General features: G+C 41.4%; 1 protein-coding gene across 1 annotated transcript in view; it reads right to left on the reverse strand.

Annotated features, from left to right (window-relative positions):
- Positions 1 to 4,708: 4,708 nt before the first annotated feature.
- LOC120936134 (NACHT, LRR and PYD domains-containing protein 3-like) overlaps positions 4,709 to 19,825 on the reverse strand; it is a 36,822-nt gene continuing 21,705 nt past the window's right edge. Inside the window, exons 6-10 of the mRNA XM_040348263.1 lie at positions 12,647 to 12,793; positions 11,040 to 11,210; positions 7,328 to 7,516; positions 5,185 to 5,253; positions 4,709 to 5,078 (exon numbers count right to left, since the gene is read on the reverse strand). Of these exons, the coding sequence (XP_040204197.1) occupies positions 5,205 to 5,253; positions 7,328 to 7,516; positions 11,040 to 11,210; positions 12,647 to 12,793 (556 nt within the window). The 3' untranslated portion in view covers positions 4,709 to 5,078; positions 5,185 to 5,204. The remainder of the gene's footprint in view (positions 5,079 to 5,184; positions 5,254 to 7,327; positions 7,517 to 11,039; positions 11,211 to 12,646; positions 12,794 to 19,825) is intronic.

Here is a 19,825-nt window from a genome sequence, read left to right on the forward strand (position 1 = left end):
TGGCTTATCTATGGTTTTGTTCTCTGCTCAGTACATAACATTTTGCAAGGTTGTTCCTGGCTTCTGTGTAATCACTCCTAATGGTTCTGGGTTAAAGGATACATCTCATACAAGCATTGATATTATGGGGGAACTCTAGAAAGCATTAAAATACATTCATATTATGGGGGAACTCTAGTCAGCCTTATAGTGGGTACCTGGTTTTTACAGGTACTTCCTGTCCCACTTCCTTCTGTTTTCTGGCCACCTAGGCGGCGACTCCTCTCCCCCAAGGCAGCCTCTCTGCAGTGTTCTAGGACACGTCATAGGTCCCAGAAGATTGCCTGGCCACCAGGAGAGCACAGCACAACTTGTTCATGTGCAGTGCATGCCCGGCCGTGAAGCTACAAGTTGTCATGGCTGGGTGCCCACAGTAGCTGTTGACTTTTAATAAACTGAAAAAGAAGTGGTACTGCGTTTTAAGGTCCCTTTCACATGAGTGTTCTAATCAGGTCCACAAATTCCAACCCACCACCATACACTCCAAACTCCTATCCTGCACATTCCACCCACCACTGTATTGGGGGTGGGTGGGTGGAATGTGCAGGATAGGGGTATGTATACTCCATGCCCCTGTCAAATTAAATTCAAAAGCATTCAAACTAAATTTATACTGTGAGTCATCTGAAGCACATGTAGACTCTGCGCAAGCAAGAAAAAATGTAATATCCACTTTAGACCAGGTGGATTACACATACTGTTCTGCATACTTATGCTACATATATGTAATATTTTGTTATATTCAACATTGACTGTATGTTTGTGCATATAACGTCTAGACATATTATATGGTACGTCTGGAACTAAGGCAATGTTGTCTTTTTATGGTGGCGGGAGGTGGTTTGTTTTTACTTTTATGGTGTTTATTTTTGTGACTTAATGAAGCATTTTACATTTTTGTATTTACTAGTGTTCCTTTTTGAGAGTATTCTTAAATACCCCAGAGGCTCATATTTATGGTTCTTTTTTTGGTGGACTGTCCTTTTCTGCCCTTTTTTTGTATATGCTGTGCCAAAGAGCTCCACCCCCTATTGTGGCTGGGAGTAGTTTAGTACCGTAGGGATATAATTGATACCCAATTAATTTAATATCCCCCTTTTTTCTTTTTTTGTATTACAGTGATGGATCCGAGTCATCCTCCTTATTTTAGTATTCTGAGCAGATCAACATTTTGTTGGGCGTAGTGGTCTCCAGTGTGACTTGCTTTTGGGAATTACTGGAACACTGTATAATTATATTGTGTTGATAAATCTAAATTTATGTTGACTAATATAATTAAATTTCAATATGTATGGTTGCCATTATGGTGGCCCTTTTGTGTGGAAATCTCAAGTTTCTGGTGCTCCCCCACTTACAGCTTACATAGTTGTTTCTTTCCCGTCATCTAATTGTAAAGTATGCCTTCTTATATCATGTTCTCAATCTCTGTTCTACAGCACCCCTCCCCTGCAAAAGCCTTCAGGCAAAACACATTGGGACTCCTAAACTCATCCTTTTGGACTCAGACTTGTGATCAACCAAGTTACAGAAACAAAGTTTTCATTATTCCCCATAGGGTGTTATTAGATCTAGCATGTAACAATATATACAACTATGGGGGAATTCATTGGGGCTGTGTTCTATTACTTATGTATTTTACCTGTCTTTATACTATGCTATATTTTGTTTTGTTTTTAATCATGCCATGGCTATTATATATGTTTTACAATAACCATAGCTTAGTACAGGACTGGACATTTATAAAGGACTACATTTTATTCATCTGTATGTAACTTTATTTATTTGAGGGATCCGCCACCCTAAAAGTCCTGTTTCCCATGCATGTCCTGGGAAAAGTTTAACCACCGGGCACATGAATTACAACGGCCAGTTTTTTTTTTGTGAGGGAAGGGGAGCCGGATCTGTGAGGGGAGTAGCGAGTACATTTTTACAATGGTGCATAGTGCCCGGTTTAACAGTGACCTGATTATCAGTGCAGCCTCATCAGTGTCCTGATTATCAGTGCAGCCTCATCAGTGCCCAGAAGCGTTGCCTCATCAGCGCCGCCTTATTATCGTACATCAATGAAGAAGAAAAATTACTTATTTGTATTTGCAAATTGTATAATAGAAACAAGGGAATAACTTTTATTTTCAAAATAGTTTTTTTTTTTTTTGTTTATTGACTAAAAACAAAACACAAAAAACAGTGGTGATTAAATACCAAATACCAAAAGTTTTATCTGTCTCAAAAAAATGACAACATTTTAATTTGGCTACAGTGTTGCGTGACTAAGTGATTGTCATCCAAAGTGTAACAGCTCTTAAATCTGAAAATTGGCTTTGGCAGGAAGGGGGTGAGAGTGCCCAGTATTAAACTAAAGTATGTCACTAGCTTAATATGGCACATGCACTGGTGGCTCCTTACCATCCACTAGAAATTGGAGGATCTGTTTCTTTTCTGAAATTCAGATCTAGATAGTAATAAAAATTACTAACAAACACCATAAAGTATTTTTAGATATAAATTTATTACATAAAATAAATATGTTTACACATATTTATAAAACATACATTATTAATTTTATGCCAGCAATCCTCGGGTATATGTGATTTTTTTTTCTCCCCAATATCCAGTAATCATGGTTTGATCTTCCCAAAATAACAAGCACACATAATTATAAATAATAATTGATAAATCATAAATATATCATATTAAGCCCCCTTTCACACGGGGGCGGGAGGTGCAGTGGCGCCACTACTTTACCGGCGCATTGCCCGCGGTATAGCCACGGTTTCCCATTGCTTTCAATAGGAAGGAGCGGTGGAGGAGCGGTAAACACACCGCACCTCTCACTGCTAGCAGGACTTTTGGAGCGGTCCTACTAGCACACCGCTCCAGTGTGAAAGCCCTCGGCCTTTCACATTGGAGAAACAGCAGCCGCTGATTTAGGGTCGGTTTGTAGGCGCTATTTTTAGGGGGGGGGTGTTTCCTTTTTTTTTTCTCTTCTGGGGGATTGTTTTGGGGGGGAGGGAGGTGGTGAGAAAGGTGGGTAAAAAGGAAAGGAGTTGAATAGGAAGTATGGTATATTTAAACAAAGGGATAAAAAAAGAAATGGAGGGAGAAGGGAAGTTATATTAAAGAGGAGATAGGGCTTAATTAAGAGTTGTTAGATTAAATTAGGTAAAATGGGTAAATTGATAATTTCGATGTTTGGTTTTCCCTTTTCTTTCTCTATTTTCTCCCTCTTCGTTTTTCTAGCCCAATAGGTAAAGGGCAATATAGTTCCTATTTTAGGAAATGGTCACTAGATAGACAGTGTGTTAGAATTAGGGAATGTATTTATGTTGGACCAGATGATTTGAAGTGTGCTAGAGGTACTGTAAACTTGGGACCATTTTCCTTCCTGATATTGAATACACTGTATATGTATTATGTTATAATTTTGGAAAACTCTTGAATAAAAAGAAATATATTTAAATATATCATTATCCTCATGTACTGCATCTCTTCACCATGTCTAACAGAGTAAAAATCCTAAATGCTTAAAATCTCAGTAAATGAACATTTTTTTTTTTTTTAACTTTGATCTTCATAATACCAATATACTGTACCTGTACTTAATTCCCTAAGTATATGATCAATGCATTAATGATATGCGTTGAATGTGACCACACATTGAATTGAGTGAGACACATATACTCCACAAGCCCTCATATAGGTTTTCTTATCCCTGGATGAGTTTTCCACAACCTCACAGATGTGAGTACAAGCACCATACTTCTACTGATCTTTTAGAAAAATCCCATAATTTCTGGTATTAATCATTACATTTAGCTTGCTCTTTTCCATAGTCTTTTATCCTCTTTTACTCTGTCTCCTGATGATTTGGAGAATTTCTGCTTATTGCTCTCATAGCAGATCTATTTTAATTGTATGCAAAGGGGAGGGGGTGGCGTACATAGACTCCTCCCACTGTGGTTTTATAAGGGGAACTATAGGGTATCATGACCTGTCCAATCACAATATCCCCTTAGGATCCACCTCCTTGTTCAGGTACCTCCCAGACATGAGACTTTCCCCCAATCTGGTCATTTCTTAATTGATTAGATGACAAAGTAACATTTATGAGGGTCTTTGTCATGTCTATGGGTCCCCCTTTGTATTATAGCACATCAATCCTACACCTCCTGAGCTTACTGGGAACTATCCATGATGTGTTTGGTGAAGACAATACTGCTATTATCACCAATATCATTCTATGTTTGTGATTTGTATTTCTTAAGACCAGTGTCTGCTGATACAGAGACTGATGGGGAGAGATCAGAGAGAGTTATGCCGCGTACAGACGATCGGAAATTCAAACAACAAAACCATGGATTCATTATTGGATTATTATCAAAACAACTTCATTATTCTAGCATTATAAAGAAGAAGAAAATGCGCTGCATTAAAAGATTAAAAAATTTGCAGTGTAACGATTGTGCTATCTCCATTACGAACGGTAGTTTTACCAGTCCGAGCGCTTCCGTCTCTTGATTCAGAGCATGCGTGGAATTTGCAAATCGGTATTGTCTACACACGCTCGGAATTTACGAGAACGGATTTTGTTGTCGGAAAATTTGAGATCCAGCTCTTAAATTTTTGTTGTCGGAAATTCCGACAGCAAATGTCCGATGGAGCCTACGCACGGTCGGAATTTTCTGACCAAAAGCTCCCATCAAACTTTTCTTGTCGGAATTTCCGATCGTGTGTATGTGGCATATGTGTGTCCTCAGAGGTGAATTAGGATGAAAGATGGGGATCACCCCTACCGTTCTCACTGCACTGTCACTGTGTATTAAGTGTCTTCTAATTGAATCTTCATGTCATGAACAGGAATTTCCCAAAGTGAAGTCTCATCAGTGGTGGCGTGAAGATCCAAAAATCAAATTAGTTTGTAGTAATGAGTACGTTAAGAAGTAACAATACAATATAAAATGGTGGAATTGGAGAAATGACAGATCACTGCTCAGATCATTCCAGAATAACATTCAGTAGATATCTCTCAGTAGAATCATCTGAATGTGAAGAAAAGGAAAATTATGAATATTAATTTATATGAACAAGTAATTCTGATATAATTACATTCTGGACATTCTCTTCACATCAGGATTCATGCATTACCTGCAGAGGAGGAGACGGCTTCACGAGGACCATCTTCTTTTGTAAAAAATACTAACCCAGTGTCTACCCCTTCATAGAAGAATAAAATGAGAGCGTTAGATCAGGAAATAATCCTCTTATGTATGGAAAAGAGGTAGCTTGTACTGTAGTCTGTAAGAAATGATGGTAATTTTTATACATAATAATGGATTTTTTTTTATGTCTTCCTGGAATGTACATCAGTGGTCTCGTATGCTGGGTATAGATTTGAAGTACCGTATTTATCGGCGTATAACACACGCCGGCGTATAACACACGCCGGCGTATAACACACGCCGGCGTATAACACGCACTTTCAATTTAAGTGGGAAGTTTCAGGAAAAAACTTTTTTTCAAATAAACTACTTTGAAGCAAAATAATGGTCAGTGCCAATCAATGCAGCCTGATTAGTGCCCATCTGCAGCCTCAATGCAGTCTGATGCCCATCTGCACCCATCCAATGCAGCCTGATGCCCATCTGCAGCCTGATCTGTGCCCATCCAACGCAGCCTGATGCCCATCTGCAGCCTCTGTGCCCATCTGCAGCCTGATGTGCACCCATCCAATGCAGCCTGATGCCCATCTGCAGCCTGATCTGCGCCTATCCAATGCATCCTGATGCCCATCTGCAGCCTCTGTGCCCATCTGCAGCCTGATGTGCACCCATCCAATGCAGCCTGATGCCTATGTGCAGCCTCAACATCTCTAATGCAGTGCAGGAAGTCAGGAGGGGGACAAGCGCAGCCGGAATCACTGTCCCGTCATCTTCCGTTTACAGTAGTTAGCTCTCAGTTGGCAGAGTCATACACAGTCCCGCCTCCGCCATTGGACCAGCTCCTGTGATTGACAGAACACTGGTCCAATGCCGGAGGCGGGACGTTGTGTGATGTCAGAGCCGAGTAAACAGGACATGGCGGCTCGGTGATTTCGGCGGCGCACGTCTCCCTCCTTCTCCTCCGAGGGAAGGCTATCGGCGTATAACAAGCACCTGTAATTTTCCCCCTATTTTCAGGGGGGAAAAGTGTGTGTTATACGCCGATAAATACGGTAGTTTGTATGCAGATGGAGGAATGTGTGATTTAATTTCTTTATAACTCCAGTATGTAAATACACCAAATCATCCCCTCTGTCCTCACTTTAGGGTTTGAAAAGTGTCCCCAATTTATAGGACCTCTTCCTACCTAATACTAAGTGTCTGTCACCATGGCAAGGGCCCACACACTCCTGGTTGTCCAACCATTGGGATAACAGAATGTATGCCTAGACCTTCATGTTTACAGGCTGAGAACCCACATCTGATTTGCTCAGTTATACTGACAAATTGGAAAGGCAGCGGGGGATAGAGGTATTTTTGTTAAATTGAAGTAAAGTTATATTTATTTAACCACTTCAGCCCTGGACTATTTGGCTGCTGAAAGACCAGGCCACTTTTTGCGATTCGGCACTGCGTCGATTTAACTGACAATTGCGCGGTCGAGTGATGTGGCTCCCAAACAAAATTGTAGGGGATAACCAGTAGGGGGCATCGAAGGGGTTAAGTGTGTCCTAGGGATGTGTTCTAACTGTAGGGAGGATGGGCTAGATGTGACACGACACTGATCACCGCTCCCGATCACAGGGAGTGGTGATCAGTGTCCTTGTCACTATGCAGAATGGGAAAATGCTTGTTTACATCAGCATTTATCCATTCTTCCTCTCCGCAAGACGATCACAGGACTCCTGGTGGACACTCACGGTGCTCACGGCGGGCGCGTGCCCACAATGCGGCTTCTTAAAGTGGACGTACCTGTATGCCCAGCCGAGCCATAGTCGTGTGCTGGTCGGCTAGTGGTTAAAGATAAAACCTGACTATTGGGATCAGCAATAAATACACCATCATCTAGGAAATCTTTGACTGGCACAGGATATCTCAATGGTCTCTTCTGTTATCTTTATAACTACAGAAACCTCCAATGAGTTCTAGCAGAAATTGTATAGAATGTTTGTTACCCAGTCCTTTTTTCATTACAGTGAAGCCCAGGTTTCAGAAGATCGCACAACAATATCATACTTCCAACATCTCATCAACATTGAAAATTGTGTACATTTTTCCATTCAGATTCTAAGACTTAGTATGTGTTTTACCCCCGATATATGTCTCGATACACAGTGAAACCCGCTTGTTGTAGGACCTCACAACGATGATCTATTTCTGAGCCCGACATCTTCTCATTAACATCCAATGTTGCCTCCAGTCTGGTCAAAGTTTGGTTTGTGGTGATAGCTGAGCAAAGATCATCAAAGCACAATAATGTTGCTTTACTGTCACAGACTCTGGTGGGAAAAACAGGAGACAGACTTGAAATGTTTTTCCAGTGATTGGCAGAACTTGACACATTACAAAGGAAAATCAGCATTTGGATTCTTGGTAAATGAGATGTTTGGACATTTGGATGAATTATTTCATGGAATATTGGTTGGATCTCCCCCTGAAATGTAGACGAGTTGTCACCCACCTGAAAAGTCTGGATTCACACTGTTCCATGTACAGTACATTGCAGCATACATGGTAATTCATGTACATGGTAATGCATGTTATGGGACCATATACTGTATATTTCCTCATATAACCAATGATGAACTCCTTAACCTGATAACCACACTTTTGGTTTTTGGTGGGTTTAGCTCCACTTTAATATTAAATGTGGTGGGTTGGCAGTTTTAGCCAGGTGGCATACATTTTTCATGCAAAATTCAGTTTTTTTAACCATAAATCAATGTGTGGTGTTTGAACCATTGGCAGAAGGCTTAAGCCTCGTACACATGATCAGATATCATGATCATGATCACATGATCAGATATCTGATGGAATCTAATCCGATGGATTTTTTGTCGGATATCCGATGAAGCTGACTTTCATCAGTCTTGCCTACACACCATCAGTCAAAAATCCGACCGTGTTCAAATGCGGTGACGTACAACACTACGACAAGCAAAAAAAAATGAAGTTCAATGCTTCCAAGCATGTGTCGACTTGATTCTGAGCATGTGTGGATTTTTGACAGATGGAGTTGCATTCAGATGATCGGATTTTTTTTACTACTAATGGCGGCGATCAGCGTTTTTTTTTCGTGACTGCGACATTATGGCGGACACATCGGACAATTTTGACACATTTTTGGGACCATTGTCATTTTCACAGCAAAAAATGCTATAACATTTTTTTTTTTACTGTGAAAATGACAATTGCAGTTTGGGAGTTAACCACTAATGGGCGCTGTAGGGGTTGTGTGTGACCTCATATGTTTTTCTAACTGTAGGGGGGCGGGGCTGAATGTGTGATGTCATTGATCATATTTCCCTATATTAGGGAACACACGATCAATGAAGCTGCCACTGTGAAGAACGGGGAAGCTGTGTTTACACACAGCTCTCCCCGTTCTTCAGCTCTGGGGACCGATCGCGGGACTCCGTCAGCGATTGGGTTCGTGGGTCCCGCAGCCACGGTCACGGAGCTTTGGACCGGGTCGTGGCCGATGTATATCTGCAGGAGGCGATCCTTAAGTGGTTAATAATAATAAATAACAATAATAATAATAATAATAATAATAACTTATTTCGGATAATTTGTAACTTCGGATAAATTTCTATTTGTTAGGTTGACTAACAGCCAAATTTGAAAGGAAATTCCAATACCTATAATTTATTAGTTAATTATTAGTTAGTTATTCTTTAGAATTTTCAGATTTTCTTTCTTATTTTCGAATTTACGAATTTTTCAAATTTATGAATTTACGAATTACGATCATGAACGAATTGCAAACAAATTACTTGAAAAACAACAAAAAATGAAATGAAAACAAACACATTTTTTGGCAGTGCAAATGTCTAGTCTTTTAATCATCTGCTTGTGTCCTTTGTCTCTAGTACATTTTGGCTTAGTCTTGTTTATTAAACCTGTCCTGCTGCTGGACAATTTTTCACTGCTCTATCATATGCAGTCTCCTTATTCTTACTGAGCAGTAGCATCAGGCAGAACAAAGACAGCAATAAGGCAGAACAAGGACATCAGTAAACCACTGTCCAATTACTATTTACCATAACAGCAAGCCAATTAATACTTAAAGCGGAGGTTCACCTAAAAAACAAGTATATAACATTACATTCTGTATACCTCAAACATGTACAGTATGCTGTTTTTTTTGGGGGGGGGTGTACATACGGTATTATCGCTATTTTTCACCTGGATTCCGGGTACTAGCTCCCACGGGAGTAGGCGTTCCTTTGCAGTGGCGCAATGCCAAAATGATTGACGTGCCTGACAAACCCCCGGATAAGGGGGATAAGGCTCGTCATGAGTTTCCGAAACTAGCCGAACTGCGAGTCAGCTCTATACGGCGCCTGTGCACCGACTAGGAGCCGTATAGAGCCGACTCGCAGTTCGGCTAGTTACGTAAACTCGTAATGCGCCTTATCCGCCGGGGGGGGGGGAAGTTTTTGTCAGGCACGTCAATCATTTGGGCGAAGTCCCAGAGGACATTGCACCACTGCATAGGAACACCTACTCCCGTGGGAGCTAGTACCCGGAAGCCAGGTGAAAAATAGCTATAATACCGTATGTACACCCCCCCCCCCCCAAAAAAAAAAAAACATCATACTGTACATGTTTGAGGTATACAGAATGCAATGTTATATACTTGTTTTTTGGAACCTCCGCTTTAATGAAAAACATGTGTTATTGTTGAAATGACCCATATAAAATCAAATTCTAACAAGATATCCTGAAACTGCAGGAAATTAAGCCCAGGAAGATTCACTCCTCTCACTAAACTTCTGCTGCTCTAATTTACATATACAAGAAACATTTTGTTGGTCTATGGATAGATTTAGACTTTGTTTTATTGGATGAGAAATGTTATCACTTTGGGCCAAAAAACCTTGATTGTTTTTTTTTTTCTATCATCCAAGCAACAATCCAACGCAACACAGATAGTCAGTGGAGGGGGTATCAAATAATAGCAAGTGACCCGAATGACTACGATGACAACTTCCAGTGCAACATGCCTAACAGAAGTCTGTCATTGTTTAGCTTTCAGCTAAACAACATCTCAGGATCCCTCACACAGAAGTTTTATTCTAAAATCCAGCAGAATATTATATCATAATATTATAAGTGCCACCTCATCTCCTCAGGGTACAGCATAGATCTTGGGTTGCCTTACACAGAAGGATTATTCCACAGTTCTGGAAATTATTATAAGATTTAGAGTACAATGGAACCTTGGATTACGAGCATAATCCATTCCAAGAGAATGCTCGTAATCCAAAGCACTCACATATCAAAGCGAGTTTCCCCATAGAAGTCAATGGAAACGAAAATAATTTGTTCCGCATTGACTTAATTGGCATACAATATCACATGTGGCCAGAGGTGGGGGCGCCGGAGAGCATTGGAAATGCTCGGGGACAGCTCGGCTGACCTCGGAAACACACGGAAATTGAGTACTTCTGAGTATTTACGCGTGATTTTGAGTATTTTCTAACGGCTCTGAACCGTTCCAAACCGTTCCGAGTGTCACTGGTGCCCCTGCACCTCTAGCCAAATGCAGTACTGCACACCCCATTAGCTTGAATTCTGCTTGTTTTTAGAGAAAATACTCACAAACTGAGTCAGAATTAAAAAAAATAAAAGTTGCTTGTCTTTCAAAATGCACGTTAGCCGCGTTACTCGTAAATCAAGGTTCCACTGTAGTCAGTTCCTGCAGGGTACAGGATCTCTGAGTCCCTCACACAGAAAGTTTATACCGGAATCTGATAGTTTATAAATGCCATATATAATTTGTAGTACAATGCTTACCTCAGTTCCCGTAGGATACAGTCTGAATGTGTAAGTCCCTCACACAGACATTTCATTCCAGAGTCTTGCAGATTGATATGTGTTAAATCCAGTTTGATGAGGGATCGGTTAGTGGTAAGAATGGAATGGAGATCATCACAGCGAAAGGGGGCCAAATCGCATCCATTGAAACTGCAAAGACAAATATAGACACATGATAGTATACCAGAGAAATTACCAAAAATGATTAGGGCATTGTCGTCACAAAACTAATACAGTGGAATCTTGGATTACAAGCATAATCTGTTCAAGGAGAATGCTCGTAATCCAAATTAGTCGCATATCAAAGTGAGTTTCCCCATTGAAGTCAATGGAAACAAAAATAATTTGTTCTGCATTGACTTCAATGGCATGAATACCGCATGCAGTCAGAGGCGGGGGGGCGCCGGAGAGCCTCGGAAACGGCTGGAAAGGCCCGAGGACAGTTCGGCTGACCTTAGCAAACCTCGGAAAGACTCCATTCACGAGTCTTTCCAAGGTTTGCCGAGGTCAGCCGCCTGTTTCCGAACAGCATCGATCGTCGCGGTTTGGCTCCGGAGCCCCCCACCTCAGGTCAAATGCGGTACTGCAGGCTCCATTAGCTTGAATTCTGCTCGTTTTGCGAGACAGCCAAGTCAGATTTCTTTAAAAAAAAGTTGCTTGTCTTTCAAAAAGCTTGTTAACTGAGTTACTCAGGAACAGAGGATCCATTGTACAAAAAAAATGAGGAAGGAGACAGCAACTGTATCTCATCAAAGGGAGAAAAGTTAGAAAAACCTACCGATGATTTTTTAAGGAAGGGTGAATGTAAATATCTTAAAGTGGAGTTCCAGCTTAACCCTAACTACTCCTAAAACTGTCCACTCTCGCCTCATAACACCTATGTTTACTACCATATCTTGTGTAGGAAATGTGTATACTTACATATTTTCAGGCTGCTCCAGTCCGGTGACATGATCCTGCTGCCCTGTGTCAGCCAGCACTGGATGCAGGGGAGAGGAGTCAGCACCAACAACGGATGGGCCATTGAAGCCTATGGGTGATGTCACCACTTCAAGCTCTCCTAACCACAGGTAAGATTATGTGACTGAACAGGAGTTGGCTGAAAATAGGTAAGTATACACATCATTCCTACACAAGTTAGTAAGCATAGGTGTTAGGAAGGGGATATTTTTAAGAGTAGTAGGGTTAAGTTGGCATTCCACTTTAAGAAGTCAATTGACTGTAGAAAGTTTTTTTTCGTATGAATAAAACATGACCCATATCATTATTGAGTTCCACAATGAGAAATAATAAGTGCATATTGTACAAGGGCAAACAAGGCCTTACATAGGTGAAACTCAGGCAAAACCTGGTTAGGAAATGATTGATATGGCTTTGGTGAAGTCAAACATATGCAGATAGAACTAATAGCACAGACACACATGAAGCTGAAAAGGACCCAAAGCACAATCAACCAGTACAGACTTTCTCCTGGATTGATGGAGACGTTTACATCAGTGAGAATGGAAAACACCCAGAGCTATAAGGAAACACACAAAGAGAAGATCATTCACAAGATCACTCCAAAAATCACAGACTTCTCCTACCATAACTTCCGAATTTTACTCTCAGGGTTAATCAGCCAGGAAATAGTAGAAGGTTTCATTTCATCTTCTGAAGAGGAGGGAACTTCTTCATCTTCTGCTTTGCCTTCTCCCATACAATTTTTACGGGAAATAATACAATCTTGAAATCTAAAATACATTAATTACATAATAATTACCACCAAGAATGTATTATGTCTGACACAAAGTAAAATGTAAAATGAACATTTAACTTCAACATGTATGCCTCTGACTCTGCACTCTCACACTGTACCCAGGGCTTTTTTTCATCAGGAATGCGGGGGAACGCAGTTCCGGCACTAGACATGTGCATGACAAAAATAATAGTTTTTTTTCATTTTCATATTGTTAATCTAGTTATTTTGTTTCGTTAAATTCATATTCGTATTTGGAATTTCTTAAATTTTCTTTGAATTGACCGTTTTTTTTTAAATTATTCAAAACGTTCGAATCAATACATTTTGAATCGGTCAAATCGAAAACTTTAGACTTTTTAATTACAATGTGGCAAAGTGAACAAACAAAAGAAAAATCTTCATCAAATGATTGCAATGACTCTTTACATCCCCTTTGGCTTAAAGCAGAGGTTCACCCTAAAAACAAGTATATAGCATTCAATCCAGCATACTGCCGACATGTACAGTATGCTGTTTTTTTTTCGGTTTACATACTGTAGTATAGGTATTTTCCCCCCGGCTTCCGGGTAGTGAATCCCGCGGGAGTGGGCGTTCCAATTCAGAGACTAAGTGATTGACGTATGACAAAAGCTTCCCCCCCGGCGCAAAAGGCGCCGTATAGAGCAGACTCTTGTTTGGCTTCTTTCGGAAACTGGTGATGCACATAATGCGCCGATGGGAAGCTTTTGTCATACGTCAATCACTTAGTCTCTGAATAGGAACGCTCACTCCCGCGGGATTCACTACCCGGAACTTGGGGGGGAAAATACCTATACTACGGTATGTAAACCGAAAAAAACAAAAAAACAGCATACTGTACATGTCGGCAGTATGCTGGATTGAATGGTATATACACTTGTTTTTAGGGTGAACCTCCGCTTTAACTAAAACAGCATTATTTCAAACTTTTATTTCAGCAATACAGTATGTGTACGGTTAAAATTCTACTGAAGTTCGATGTAAAATTAGATTTGAATTTCAGTCTGAATTTTGAAATTCTGTCCACAAGGTTTAGGAGTTTGTCTATGGGAATGTTTAATCATTCTTCCAGAAGTGCATTTGAGAGGTCAAGCACTAATGTGGGCGAGAAGGTCTGTCTTGCAATCTCCGCTCCAATTCATCCCAAAGGTGTTCTATCGGGGTTGAGGTCAGGACTCTTTGCAGGTCAATTTCCTTCACCCCAAACTGGCTCAAGCATGTCTTTATGGACCTTGCTTTGTGTACTGGCCCAAATCATTTGGTGGATGGGGGATTATGGGGTTGTTTTTCAGGGGTTGGGCTTGGCCCCCTAGTTCCAGTGAAGGGAACTCTTAAGGCGCCATCTAGTGGATTTTGAAAATAATGTATTTGCCTTCAGATTGATGGGGAAAATAAATCGCTCACTCTCACCATTTTCAATCTTACTCATTCCATATTTCTACCACCTACTGTATCTAACAAAAGTGAGTACACCCCTTACATTTTTGTAAATATTTTATTATATCTTTGCATGTGACAACGGGGAGGGGAACTGCCTAATTGGGCCCAATTTAGATATTTTCACAGCAGTTTAGACATTAATGGCTGTGTGTTGAATTATTTTGAGGGGAGAACAAATGTACACTGTTATACAAGCTGTACATTCACTACTTTACATTGTATCAAAGTGCCATTTCTTCAGTGTTGTCACATGAAAAGGTATAATAAAATATATACAAAAATGTGAGGGGTGTACTCACTTTTGTGAATACTGTATATCACCTTCTAAATGTCTCCAATGTAGAAATAATTCCTATCCTTTAAAGGTTTACACCAGGGGTCTCAAAGTACCGGCCCGAAAACCGGTAATAAATGGCCCGCAGGCAGGGCGGGTGCCGCGGAAGTGTAGATCGAGGTGCATGAAAAGTAGCGCAGGAAGCGTCTGTCAGAGGTTCACTTGTCTCTCATGTCACGCTGCTACTCCCCGGAGCCCCTCCTCTCTTCTCCTCCATCCCTATTTGCTTGTGACATCATCTGGGATGGACGAGAAGAGAGGGGAGTAGCAGCGTGACATGAGACAAGTGAACTTATGACAGACGCTTCCTGCACTGCTCTGCATCTGAAGAAAACAACGTACAAAGTAAACACTGACCTTGTGCCCTGATGTGCTCTCATGTGCCCTGATTGTGCCCTGATGTGCTCTCATGTGCCCTGATGTGCTCTGATTGTGCCCCATGTACCCTCATGTACCCTGATGTGCCATGTGCCCCATGTACCCTGATGTGCCTCATGTACCCCATGTACCCTGATGTGCTGGGCTCTGTACATCAGGGTACCCTGTGCCCTGTACCCTGATGTGTCATGCGCCCTGTACTGATGTGCTGTGCCTGATGTGCTCTCGTGTGCCCTGATTGTGCCCTGATATGCCCCATGTGCCCTGATTGTGGCCCATGTACCCTGATTTGTTGGGCTTTGTACCCTGATGTGCTGCTTCATGTGCCCTGTACCCTGATGTGCCATGTGCCCTGTCCTGATGTGATGTGCCCTGATGTGGCCTGTTGTGCTGTACTCTGATGTTCCATGTCCTGATATGTCCTGTCCTGATGTGCCGTGCCCTGTACCCCTATGTGCTGTGCTCTGATGTGCCCTGCAGCCTGTTGTGCTCTGATGTGCTGTGTCCTGATGTGCTGTGACCTGTGCTCTGATGTGCTGTGCCCTGATGTGCTGTGCCATGTGCCCTGATGTGCTGTGCCCTGTACCCTGATGTGCTGTGTCATGATGGTGAGTGGTCAGAGTGTAGTGGTCTGTCGGCAGTGTAGTGGTCTGTCGGTAGTGTGCAGTGTAGTGGTCAGTGTGTAGTGGTCCGTGTACAGTGCAGTGGTCAGGGATAATAATGCGTTTGCTGACACCAATACTAGGGGTTAATAATGCATCTGCTGACACCAGTGCTGGGGTTTAATAATGTGTCCGCTGACACCAGTGCTGGGGGTTAATAATACGTTCGCTGACACCAGTACTGTTTTTGAAGTTTGAAAGTTTGCATGTGGCCCCCCATGGGATATGAAAACTTGTCTTGCAGCCCTCAGGTAATTTGAGTTTGAGACCCCTGGTTTACACACATCTATTACCAAACCACTATATAGATAATTTGCAGATAATATCAAAAACTATTCTCCAATCAAAAGGTAGGTTGTGTACAGAAGTACAAACAGAGCCACTAAGAGGAGAAGAGTTCAATGACAATTTCATAGCGCCCAACTGTCCCTGATTTCAAGGGACTTTCCCTGATTTGGAACAAAGTCCCTCTGTCCCTCTTTCCTCCTAATTTGTTCATTTGGTCTGATCTTTATAGTTGTATATAAAATGCACTATTTATCTTTCAAAAAGTGTTTCACAGTGCTAAACCTTTCATTCAATTTCTAAATTGCTGCATTTGAAAAAGCCAATAAAAAAATGATAATTAGTGGTAAAAAAGTACTTGTGGGTTTAACCAATCATTTGTTTTTTGTACAATTCTCCTTTAAGAGGGCGTGGCAAGGAGTGTGTCCTACGCCTACATACTTTTGCTAATAGGTGTCCCTCATTCCCATCTCAAAAAGTTGGGAGGTATGAAAATTGAGGTAGAGCAGTATCTCAGTTCACCCATTCTTATAAGTAAAAAACACAAATCAAATAAATCTACTTTAATAAAGTCCTAAACATTCTTAGGCGTCGTCCTTGGGTGAGAGTTAATTCATCTTTTTTACATTATACTGTATGCAGGTTCTTTCTATCAGACATTTTTGGATTTTTACTGCCTGGTTAATAAAGCCATTTGGCCTGTTGTTGTTTCCTGTTTCATGGACAGATGCACCCTGTGAGAGTCTGCTTTACGAAAATGTAGAGCTTGGGGTTTTTCACTACATTTTGGTCAAATACATTGTAAATGATGGTATTTTTATCAGAAATTTGTATTACCGTATTTTCCGGCATACAAGACGACTTTCTAACCCCTTAAAATCTTCTTAAAAGTCGGGGGTCGTCTTATACGCCGGTAACCTAACCTTACCTTATCCCAGAATCGCGGCCGTACGATTTTTCAAAAGACGCGCCTCCTACGTCTTCTGTTCCGTGATAGGCGGAAACACTCAGCATCCCAGGAGACACTGTGTTCAGTGTCCTCCTATCACGGAGGCCCTCTCGTCCTGTGTTTAGTGTCCGCCTATCACGAAGGCCCTCTCGTCCTCGGACGAGAGGGCCTCCGTGATAGGTGAATACTGAACACAGTGCCTCCTGGGAAGCTGAGTGTTTCCGCCTATCACGGAACAGAAGGCGCTGCTTTTGAAAAATCGTACGGCCGCGATTCTGCATGTCTTGGGATAAGGTAAGGGCACAGTCTGGCATGTAATGGGGCACAGTCTGGCATGTACTGGGGCACAGTCTGGCATGTACTGGGGCACAGTCTGGCATGTACTGGGGCACAGTCTGGCATGTACTGGGGCACAGTCTGGCATGTAATGGGGCACAGTCTGGCATGTAATGGGGCACAGTCTGGCATGTAATGCGGCACAGTCTGGCATGTAATGGGGCACAGTCTGGCATGTAATGGTGGCACCGTGAGGTGAGGCATGACTAGTGGGAAGGGGGTAGTCTTATACGGCGAGTATATCCCAAAACCAACATTTTGGCTGGAAAATTAGGGGGTCGTCTTATACGCCCAGTCGTCTTATACGCCGGAAAATATGGTAGGTAATATGTGGATAATCACAGGGCTGAAGAAAACATGAGTTTCCAGGGTACATGGAGAAAATGGCCGATAGCCTCTATTATACTGTATACAGGTTCCTGCCTATTGAAAGGCGCAACATTGTTTTTTGGGGGATTTTTACTGACTGGTTAATAAAGCCATTTGGCCTGTTGTAGATTGTCTTGGAATGTCAGTTAAGCAAGATTATACATGTGTGTAATAAAAGATTGCACACCAGAATTCTGATCCTGGAAGGGAGTTCAAGCATACCCCCTAGCAGTGGGGCATGGAGATAAGAAAACCTCAGCTCAGGTGGTAATGCAGAGATTAAAATTACCGATTTCATGGCTTCTAGAAAGATGAAAGGGGCCAGATGGGGGCAGTGATGCAGACCTGAGTGAAGAAGTTTGATGGTAATATAGCAATGCCACCTTGTGGAGACAACGACACACTTCCTGGAGAATCCAGGGTAACACGTTACTTCCTGGTGATTACAAACAACAGTCCCTTATAATTTACAGATGGTCGCTTGTTGAGCAGAAGACTACACAGGACAGGTAGGGGTTGTTTGTATTGGTTAAATCTGTGAGTGAGTGTGTAACCAAAACATAGGTACAACTGATCTTTCAAGCATGTACTTAATATGAGGTGAATGGTACAAATAAGGAGGACATAGCAATACAATGTAAGATCAATAAAGATGTGCTAAGTATGTATATTTCCTATCAGGTTATATCATTTAAAAAAAGAAAGAGATTTTATTGTGATGATCATTATTAGGTTATATCATGTGATATTTAAGGAAGTGGTGTGTCCCATGAGGACCATTTTTGGGGAAAATGTGCATGGTATCGAAGAGTGTATGGTAGATAAGCTCTGAGAGTTTAATTTGATCCAATCTATTTAGTACCTGGGACCAAGGGACTGTTGGTGAGTGCCAATTAAATGCTATAATCCAGTGGATTGAGTTAAACAGTGTATGTATTAGGCCGCGTACACACGATTGGTCAAAACCGATGAAAATGTACTGAAGGACCTTTTCATCGGTCCAAACCGATTGTGTGTGGGCCCCATCGGTCAGTTAACCTTCGGTAAAAAAATTTAGAATTTGCTTTAAAATTGAACCGATGGACGCCTAACCGATAGGTCAAAACCAATGGTTAGTATGCAAAAGCATGGGTTAAAAATCCACGCATGCTCAAAATCAAGTCGACGCATGCTTGGAAGCATTGAACTTCGTTTTTTTCAGCACGTAGTTGTGTTTTACGTCACCGCGTTCTGACACGATCGGTTTTTAACCTATGGTGTGTAGGCACATCAGACCATCAGTCAGCTTCATCGGTTAACCGATGACAACGGTCCGTCTAATATTCTGTATGGGAACATTTGGTATAAGTGCAAACAATAAACACATCTTATGCCGCGAACACACAACCGTTTGTTCGCGGCATAAGGTCTGAATAAATTCTGATGGGTTTTTCCGACGGAATTCCGCTCAAGCTGTCTTGCATACACACAGACACACCAAATTCCGACCATCAAAAAAGCAGTGACGTACAACACTACGACGAGCCTAGAAAAATTAACTTCAATGCTTCCAAGCATGTGTTCAATTGTTTCCGAGCATGCGTGGTATTTTCTCAGTCGGAATTCCATATAGAAGAACGGAATTTCCGAACATGTTCTCTTTCTAAGTCTGTCGGAATTTCCAACGGAAAAAGCCAGATGGAGCATACACACGGTCGGAATATCCGATGAAAAAATTCCGTTTTTAGGAGTGAGGGGAATTTTTTTATCTATAATATGTTCAACTCTAGCAGCAGCTTGTAGCCATATGGGTTTTAAAATTGTGCCATTCCAGAATGTGTGTAAGATGGTACCTTGATCTGGACATCCTCTATAACATGTGGGAGATACCGATGGATAAAATGTATTTATTTTGTATGGGGTTAGGTACCATCTGGTGTGTAACTTGATGGCTTGATGTGTTCAGTCGCTGAAATTGAGCATGTACATTTCAGTAGGTTTTGGATCATAGAGGTCCATTTTGGTGGTGTAAAGGATTGGTCAATTTCCCATTGAAGCATAGGTTTTGACTTTTCTAAAAGAGAGAATTCATTTAAACAGCGGTAAATACAAGAGATCAATCCCTTATCTCTCGGTGAGGAGATGCAAATCTGTTCAAATTGGGAGTAAGGGGGATGTAATGTTAGAGAGCAATATTTTTGGTAGAAATTTTCAATTTGAGTATAAAGGGGTTGTTCTGAAATAGGGAAATTGTATAGTTCACATAAATCTGAA

The sequence above is a fragment of the Rana temporaria genome, chromosome 4 (assembly GCF_905171775.1).
Source record: "Rana temporaria chromosome 4, aRanTem1.1, whole genome shotgun sequence".
NCBI lineage: Eukaryota > Metazoa > Chordata > Amphibia > Anura > Ranidae > Rana > Rana temporaria.